At 54.9% G+C, this 7,926-nt stretch overlaps 5 protein-coding genes across 5 annotated transcripts in view; all 5 read left to right on the top strand.

Moving 5' to 3' along the window:
• Positions 1-1,438: 1,438 nt before the first annotated feature.
• Positions 1,439-2,349, top strand: ACA1_195730 (uncharacterized protein; the record flags this gene model as incomplete). Its single annotated transcript, XM_004353227.1, has 2 exons — positions 1,439-1,494; positions 1,599-2,349. The coding sequence occupies 2 exons, from the start codon at positions 1,439-1,441 to the stop codon at positions 2,347-2,349; spliced, it is 807 nt and encodes a 268-aa protein (XP_004353279.1).
• Positions 2,350-2,971: 622 nt separating this feature from the next.
• On the top strand, positions 2,972-3,637 carry ACA1_195720 (uncharacterized protein; the record flags this gene model as incomplete). Its single annotated transcript, XM_004353226.1, has 2 exons — positions 2,972-3,188; positions 3,330-3,637. 2 exons carry the CDS (start codon positions 2,972-2,974, stop codon positions 3,635-3,637), a joined length of 525 nt encoding a protein of 174 aa, XP_004353278.1.
• Positions 3,638-3,919: 282 nt separating this feature from the next.
• On the top strand, positions 3,920-4,752 carry ACA1_195710 (uncharacterized protein; the record flags this gene model as incomplete). Its single annotated transcript, XM_004353225.1, has 3 exons — positions 3,920-4,283; positions 4,322-4,466; positions 4,611-4,752. 3 exons carry the CDS (start codon positions 3,920-3,922, stop codon positions 4,750-4,752), a joined length of 651 nt encoding a protein of 216 aa, XP_004353277.1.
• Positions 4,753-5,850: 1,098 nt separating this feature from the next.
• Positions 5,851-6,609, top strand: ACA1_195700 (uncharacterized protein; the record flags this gene model as incomplete). Its single annotated transcript, XM_004353224.1, has 1 exon — positions 5,851-6,609. One exon carries the CDS (start codon positions 5,851-5,853, stop codon positions 6,607-6,609), a length of 759 nt encoding a protein of 252 aa, XP_004353276.1.
• A 348-nt stretch (positions 6,610-6,957) lies between these two features.
• The window catches only part of ACA1_195590 (uncharacterized protein), a gene marked incomplete at both ends in the record, with an annotated part of 1,892 nt that continues 923 nt past the window's right edge, over positions 6,958-7,926 (top strand). The window contains 2 exons of the mRNA XM_004353223.1: positions 6,958-7,201; positions 7,320-7,913. Coding sequence (XP_004353275.1) covers positions 6,958-7,201; positions 7,320-7,913 — 838 coding nt within the window. The remainder of the gene's footprint in view (positions 7,202-7,319; positions 7,914-7,926) is intronic.

Below are 7,926 nucleotides of genomic sequence, written 5' to 3'. Positions count from 1 at the left end.
GCGGGTCCCACCAGTGCCCATCTACCGGCTCGGCCCACACGATGGTCGTGGAGGGTACCCCCTAGGCAAAAAAGAAAAGAAAAAGAAAAAAAGAAAACAATTATGTCGTCAGGGACAACGATCAGCCAAAGAAGAAAGAAGAAGAACGAAGAAGACCAAAAGCGACGAGCTGTAATACTCGACTATCTGGATGTTGATTTCATAGTGTTGCGAAAACATAAGATGTAGGCGTATGACCTAAACTAAATGACGATATGTAGCCAGGATGAATGTACCGTGTGTAGATAGGACGGCAGTGCCAAGGAAGAACAAGATAGGGACCACCAGTAGGAATGTCGAGTGCCACCGCTTTGCAGAGGGCATAGACGGCATTGCTGGTGCCGCGCACACTACCATCTTATGGGCGCGGGGATGTAGTTTTTGGGAGGAAACTACTGCCACTGAGTTTGTGTCCATGTGCGGGGTTTGACCATTTTTCCAGAATGCGGAGTTGATCATTTTTCAGTTCAGAATTGCATTTTCTTCCTAACGGCCAGCACCACCGGCCAAGCAAAAGCAATCGGCCAACACCGCTGTGGTGAAGAGCGGGTGTCTGAGCACCGGCTCACTTCTGGGCGTCGCTGGCCAGCTGGCACTCGACCCTCACGCAGTCCTTCTCCACGCACATGTCGTTCGCCACCGCTCCACGATTCGCGGTAGAGTGTCGGACATCTCTTCGCTCCTGCGGGTCTTCTGCAACCACCAGGAGCTTGAAGAAGAAGGTATTTGGGCGCGGCAGTCCTTGCCGCCGAACGGGACGGTGTTGGCCACTGGCTTGAACCGCGGTCGGGGTTTGAACTGGTTGCCAAGAAAGGTTTGGGGTGGGTTGAAAATAGACCGGTCCGTTTCGCTCGAGAAACTGCACCAAGGTCCGCTAATTTTCAAAATTATTTAGTATTAATCGATTCACTGTCTGCTGCGCCCAGTGGTGCCGTCCATCGCTCTCGCCGCCGCTCTTGCTCCCGTTGGCGCCGCCATCCACTGCTCCTGCTGTCTGCTGCTCCCAGCGCTGCTCAGAAGGGCAACTTGAAGAGAAAACTCATCATCATCATCATCAGGGTCATTGTTCAGGCTGGGCTTGGAGGAGGCAACTGTCAAGCTTGAAGAGAGCAATGATGATGAGTTGGTCAATAAGATTACCAGATGGTAACACTAGTTACTCTCCAAAGGAATGCTCTCTGCGTTGTTTTAACTATTTATTACTCCTACAGAGTTTTGAAAATAAATAAATAGTTAAAACACCACCAGTATACTATCTTTCTTCTTTGCTTCCTTGTCTGCGTAGTCTACTGTTCATTGGGCTAGTTGATCGATGAGCATCTCTCACTCACCTTCAACTTCCAAGTCTACATCTCTGGACTCAGAACCTGAGGATGGTGACCACGCTCCTACACATGCAATGCTTGTGGAGCTGCGCAAGGACATCTTTAGCATGGTCAGTGAGGCCCTGGAATTGTTTGTGAATGGGAGCCTTGCAGGCTCAGCCACAGGTAAATCTTCGTCCTCATCATCTACCTCCATGCCCTTGCCTTCTTTGGTCATGTCTTCCCTGGCTCCAGCTCCACCTACGCCTGTCACAACTACAACTCCAATGCCTGTGACAGCCAAGGCCACCACACCTTCTCCAACCCCAACCCACATGACCCCAGCAACCCCTGCAGCCCCTGTGGCCCCATTGGAGAGGATGAGTTGCTGGCGCAGTACATTGCCATGGTGTCTCCATTCACCACAGAGTTGGACGACCAGCTCAAGATCATCCACCACCAGGTTCATGTGATCCCCATCACCAGCAGGGTCACATTCCCTCAGTTGTCCAACATTGGGTTATCCAAGGACAAAAAGGCAGCCATCACTCACATGCAGGACTCCTTCAAGCTCTTTCAAATGACCCTGCAGATAGTGGCCTGCATGGCCCACCACTTCCCCAACACCAAATCAGACATCAAAGATATTGCCACAGTGGCCCTCATTGGCATGTGTACACTTTTGCACACATGCAATGAGACATGGATGGTCAAGGCCCTACTGGTGGAAGTGCTCCCCATGTTCTGTGCCCTTGAGGGCTCTTTGGTCCTTGCACAGGATTGTGACTGCTTCTTCAGCGCTCTGAAGTTTGCTGCACTCAAGCAGCAGGCCTCCAAGCCCTCTGCCAAGCCAAACGGCAAGTGGAAGGGCTCCTTGTCACAATTGTCATCATCTTCATCTTCATCATCATCATCATTCCCCAAATTGAAGGGTAAGAAGCCCTACTACAACAAATCATCTACTTCTTCTGGCCATGGCGCAGGCTCCAGTGCCAGCCAGGATTAGTGTCACCAGTGACCCCGCGGCCTCCCCTCACCAGGGGGGAGGTACCACGAATGTCCAGCGCTTCACCAAGCGCACCTGTCATGGGTGCGCTCCAACCACGCTGGTACCAGTGGCAGCAGGAGGGAGCCTCACCAACCCTCCTGCAGTGGATCCATCTAGGCGTGGAGCTGCCAATCTCACAGCTCCCAGCTCTACACTCAATGCACAACCATCACCTGACAGAAAGTCAGGCGGCCTTCATGGATGGTGAAATTCATCACCTCCTTGCTGAGCAAGCCCTACAAAAGCTACTCCTGCACAAACGTGCAATGATCTCCCCAATTGGCGTCATGCCAAAGAAGAATGGCAAGTCCTGGCTCATTGTCAACATGTGTCTTCTCAACACCTACTTATGTCCCCAAAGTTCAAGTACCAGTCACTCCAAGACCTGGTGGACCTTCTTCACCCAGGCGACTACCTCTTCACAATCAATTTCAAGGATGGCTTCCACCACATGGAAGTGCACCCTCAACACCAACACCTCCTTGGTCTCCAGTGGTGGAATCACTGATATGTCTTTTGTGTCTTTCCATTTGGCCTGAATGCATCCCCATGGGTGTTCACCCACTTCATGAGGGCCACAATGGTGGCCCTCATGAGGAAGGGGATACACTGCCTCACCTACATGGATGACCTGATAATCATGGCGCCCAGCTTCAACAAGGCCATTTGCCACTGGGCGATTGTCCTCAAGACCCTTTCCAACCTGGGCTGGAGTATCAACCACAAGAAGTTGTCTCTCCACCTGAGCCAGTCCAAGGAGTTTCTCAGGCTTATGGTGGACTTGTCCACCAAGCCAAGTTTCCAAGTCCCAATGGCCAAGGTGCATGTGTTGTGTCACAACATTGAGTGCCTTCTACAAGCCCATGAGTGAGCAGGCCAGGTCCCAGTCCAGTGTGCAGCCGCAGTGGTGGGCCACTGCTGCTCTCTGACCAGAGCAGTGCTGCTGGCCCAACTTCTCCTGCAAAACCTCTACCACAACATCAAGCACTGCAGGGACTGGCACAGCCACATCCACCTGTTGATGGTGGCACTCAATGACCTGCAGGAGTGGATGGTCAGCCTGACGAAGTGGGACAGCCAAGTGGTGTCAATGAGACCATTCAATGTGGTACTCAACACCAATGCCTCCCTCACTGGCTGGGGAGTAGCCCTGAAGGACTCAACCACTACTTCAGTGGGCTGGTGGCACAGCAGAGACTGGCACATCAATGAGCTTGAGCTCAAGGTGGTCCTGCACACGCTCTGAGCCCTACAGCCCTTCCTGGCAATGAAGTCAATCCTGCTCAGGTGCAACAACATCATGGCCATCGCCTACATCAACAAGCTCAGTGGCTGCAACCTGGTGATGAATAAGACTGCACACAAGATATTGCAGTGGTGTGAACAACATGAAGCCCAGCTCATGGCACAGCACCTTCCTGGCCTAGACAACAGCCACACCAACCACCTGAGCCACCTATATCCCCAACATGAGTGGGGACTGGTGGACTCAATCTTCTCCTCACTGGACTGTTGGTGGGGACTGCACATGGTGGACTGGATGGCCACAGCCCAGAACGCCAGGTGCCCATGCTTCAACAGCCACTTCCATGAGGAGGGGTCTGAAGTGGTGGACGCCCTCTGCCAAGACTGGCGTCAGGAGAACAACTGGGTGACACCACCCATAGCCCTCATTCTGAAGATCATCACCCTCATTCATCAGCAATGCGCCTCTGCAACCATTGTGGTCCTGACCTGGTTGAACAGACTGTGGTTCCATGAGCTCCTGGAACTCTGCATTGAGCCGCCCATCCCCATCCCCAACAACCCCTTGTCATTCAAGCTCAAGGGCAAGGCCCTGCCAGAACCACTGCACAACCAGGCATGGCAATGGATCGCCTGCAGGATCTCTGGTGCACACAGACCAAGGGCTGGTCGCCTCACACCCTAGCCATGCTCAACAGCACCCTGGCGCCATCAACATGGAAACACTATCAATCCTCCCTCCAGTGTTTCCATGAGTTCTGCAAATGGGAGGAAACAAGCTTCCCTCCAGAACAGGAAGAGGCAGTTGTGGTGATTGCCAACTTCCTCAAGTCAGCCACCCATGCCTCTCAATGGCCGTCCTTGACCATCAAGTTGCTCTCTGCAGCAATCACAGTGCTCTACAAACCACTGAACCTATTCCCCACTCACAATCCACTCATCCATTGCCTACACCAAGCCCTTGTCCACAACAGGACAAAATGGCCAGTCAACCATGGGAGGACCTTCAACCTGTCCTCCCTGGCAGCCCTCTTCCATGACTGGGGACCTTGGACCACGCCAAGCAAGACAAGAGCAAAGCTCATTGCCCTGCTCTGCATGCTGGGCGCCCTGTGAGTGTTGGTGGCGATGTTGCTGTTCTTCAACAATGTGTCCATCCAATGTGAGGGCAACAAAGAAGCACTGATTGTGCCAGTTTCAGGTTACAAGAATGACCTCCATGGCAATGGCCACAAGGTCATCATCTTCAAATGCGCAGAGGAGGCGCTCTGCCCAGTGGCTACCTTCTGCTGCTGGAAAGTGCAGACCACATGTGCATGTGCCCATGTATGTGGCTGCTGCCTCATCTTCAAGCTGGAGCCCCCCTATGTGAAGCTCTCACTGACGTGCTGCGTGGAGGTCCTCAAGGGCGTTGCCTGCAAGGCAGGCCTTGATCTGAATGTCTTCACCACCTGCATGTTCCACAAGTTGGGCATCATGGTGGGGATTCACGCTGGCGTTGAACCCAACGCCCTCTTCCACCTGGGCAGATGGCAGGACCCCAACACCTTCTGGTGCCACTATGTCATGCAACAGATTCCATCCTCCTACACCAACATCCTCTTCAACGTCCCTGAATGGCACAACACTGAGAGTGAAGAGGAGTCCAACTAGCCCAACGTTCTCTGCACTCAACAACACAGAGAGCGTTCCTTTTCCAAATAACTCAGAGGAAGTAGAGGAGGACGTGCTTGTAGTTGCAGCTCTGGCTGACAGCTGCACCTTGGAGCGCTCAAGAACAGCATTGAGCCTGATGTGAGGAATTCCCCTGATGTGAGGAATTCCCCTGATGTGAGGAATGCTGTGCACAGAGGCCAACACATTGAGTTAATAAAATGGTCAAATCTAAATCAAATGTCAAGCTTCACAATTTGTTCATCTTGTTGTTTGTCACATTCTTGGGTTTGTGGTTTGGTGTGTCCAAGCGCAGCTTTTGAGGAGCGAAAACAAGTTCTTCTTGAGAAACATGGTGATCATAGCAGGTGGGCACATGAGGGCAATGAGGAGGATGGCAGCATTCTCCGCCTTGTAGCGACCATTCGCACCAAGAGAAGAGCAAAGATGCGCACAGAGGCGAGGAGATCAGCTCTCGTGGTCCTGTTTTTCTTCGTTGGCGTGGCCAATGCTCAAAGCTGCAAGCCAGTGGTTATCAATACCAACAGCACTACGAACGGCATGCTGGCGTCTGAGGTGCCTCGAGTTGCGCAACGGCTCGACGTCCAGGCCGACCTCACCCGCAGGGGCACCAGAGGACCATCATCGACCACGGCCTATGCCTACCGCACCCAGATCGAAGCCTCAACACTCACGCAGTCCTTCTCCCACTTCCACCAAGCCACGCCCATGTCGTTCGCTGGACTGAACTTCACCGCCCGCCACGGTACGGTCAAGTGGACCCTCAATTTCACCGCCGCTGCGGTCGACACCACCAATCACAGCCTCACCTCCAACGCGCAACGCAACGGCTTCACGATTCGCTATCGAGTGGCGGACCTCTCCACGCTCCGATCTCCGACGGCCGAGCAGTGGATCTTCAGGCGGGACGACACGCCGCAAGCTGGCATAACGACCTTCTACGTCGCGCTCCCCAAGACGTCCGGAGGCTCAGTCGATGATGCCGCGGCTCAGCTGGAGGTGCTTGGCTTGGCACTGGTCGATGACGCGGTTGTACCGCTGACTCACATGTCACTCGCAGTCGCCACCGAGTCTGCGGAAGTCGCAGGGGCGAACAATGGGAGCTACGTGCTCGAGCTGGGCTTCCCGCCCTTCACCCGATTCGTTGTCTACGACCCCAGCCTGGGCCTGGGCGTGCTGATCGGTCGGCCGGGCGAAGGTGGCTCCTCGTCGTCGTCCGATCTAGGCCTTATCCTGGGTGTGGCGGTGGGGTGCCTCTGGCGGTGCTGTTCGTGCTGGCGGTCATCGTGGCGAGTCTAGTCGCGGTGCGTTGGGTCCAGTGGCGGCGCAACCGAAACCGGGCCACGGCCGTTAACTTCGGGGAGGCACCAACCCAGGCAGACCCCCGCGATCTGCTCTAGAGCACAACATCGCCAAACATAACATGAAGTGATTCGACCACCCTCGAACGTTTGGAATGCGAGTCGGTACAAGTTAGTGCAATTGAAATTACACTTACTTGAAACGCTGACGTGGTCCAATGGGATGGTTTGGTGCGACTCGGATAGTAAACGAGTGGTTGCGCTGCCTCACGTGGCACGATCGTGTCGACCAATTCCCCCGGGGCAGAAAGTCCAGCTTGTCATTTTCAGTATAAAACTCAACAAGATGGTGAAGGCGTGGCGTGCTGCACTCCTAGTGGTCCTCCTGGTCTTGCTCTCGGGCAGCGGCTTTCCCTTCCCTAACTCTCTCTTCGTTGGAGTGTCCGATGCTCAAAGCTGCAGGCAAGTGGTGACCCATACCAACAGCACTACGAACGGCAAGCTGGCGTCTGAGGTGCCTCGGGTTGCGCAACGGCTCGACGTCCAGGCCGACCTCAACGTGCTTCACTTCACCGCCGTCTTCTCGCAGAGTACTCCTTTCTTCATTTATTACTGTGGAATTTATAATTTATGACTATTTTCCTTTTTGGTTAAAACCTAGAAAGAAATTACTAAAAACAATAATCACTTCCACGACCTCTTCGCCAGGCGAGGATCCCAAATGGACTCTCGAGTCGGTTGAGCTGTACTCCGACACTGGGGATGGGCTTCAGCCCAGAATCCCGCTCGCCAACGGCGCCTTCAACAGCACCGGAGCCCCCATCGACACCACCGGTGGTGGTGGTGGTGGAACCACCCAGTTTCGGTTCAACGCCACCGCCAAGGGGGGCATTGCGCTGGCCAACGGCACCAGCTACTGGCTTGTGCTGGCCTTCGCCGACGGCAGCTACCGCGCGCTTCAGGGCTCCACCATCCCCTACGACGGCGCGCCAATCGGCGGCCTGGTCGGGCTGGGCGGTAAGGTTGTGGTGGAGCCGCAGCAGGGAGGGTGGGTCGACAGCAACGAGGTGGTGGCCCTCAGCATCGACATCTTCGGCTGCCTCCAGCCCTCACCCTCACCCTCGCCGTCGCTATCGCCCACGTCCATGCCCGCACCTTCCATGCCTCCGGCTGCCTCGCGTTCGCCGGCCAGGTCGCCGACGCCGAGCCCGTCGGCCTCGCGCGCGCCCGCGGTGTCGCCGCTGGCGACCGGCGTTGAGGTGGATTTCGGCAGCGAGGAGCCCACCTTTGACCTTCCCGTCCGTCCCTCCGTACG

The sequence above is a fragment of the Acanthamoeba castellanii genome, assembly GCF_000313135.1.
Source record: "Acanthamoeba castellanii str. Neff unplaced genomic scaffold scf7180000084752, whole genome shotgun sequence".
NCBI classification, from domain to species: Eukaryota; Discosea; order Longamoebia; family Acanthamoebidae; genus Acanthamoeba; species Acanthamoeba castellanii.
Note: the sequence above shows the minus strand (reverse complement) of the source record. Positions and strands in the feature narration are given on the sequence as shown.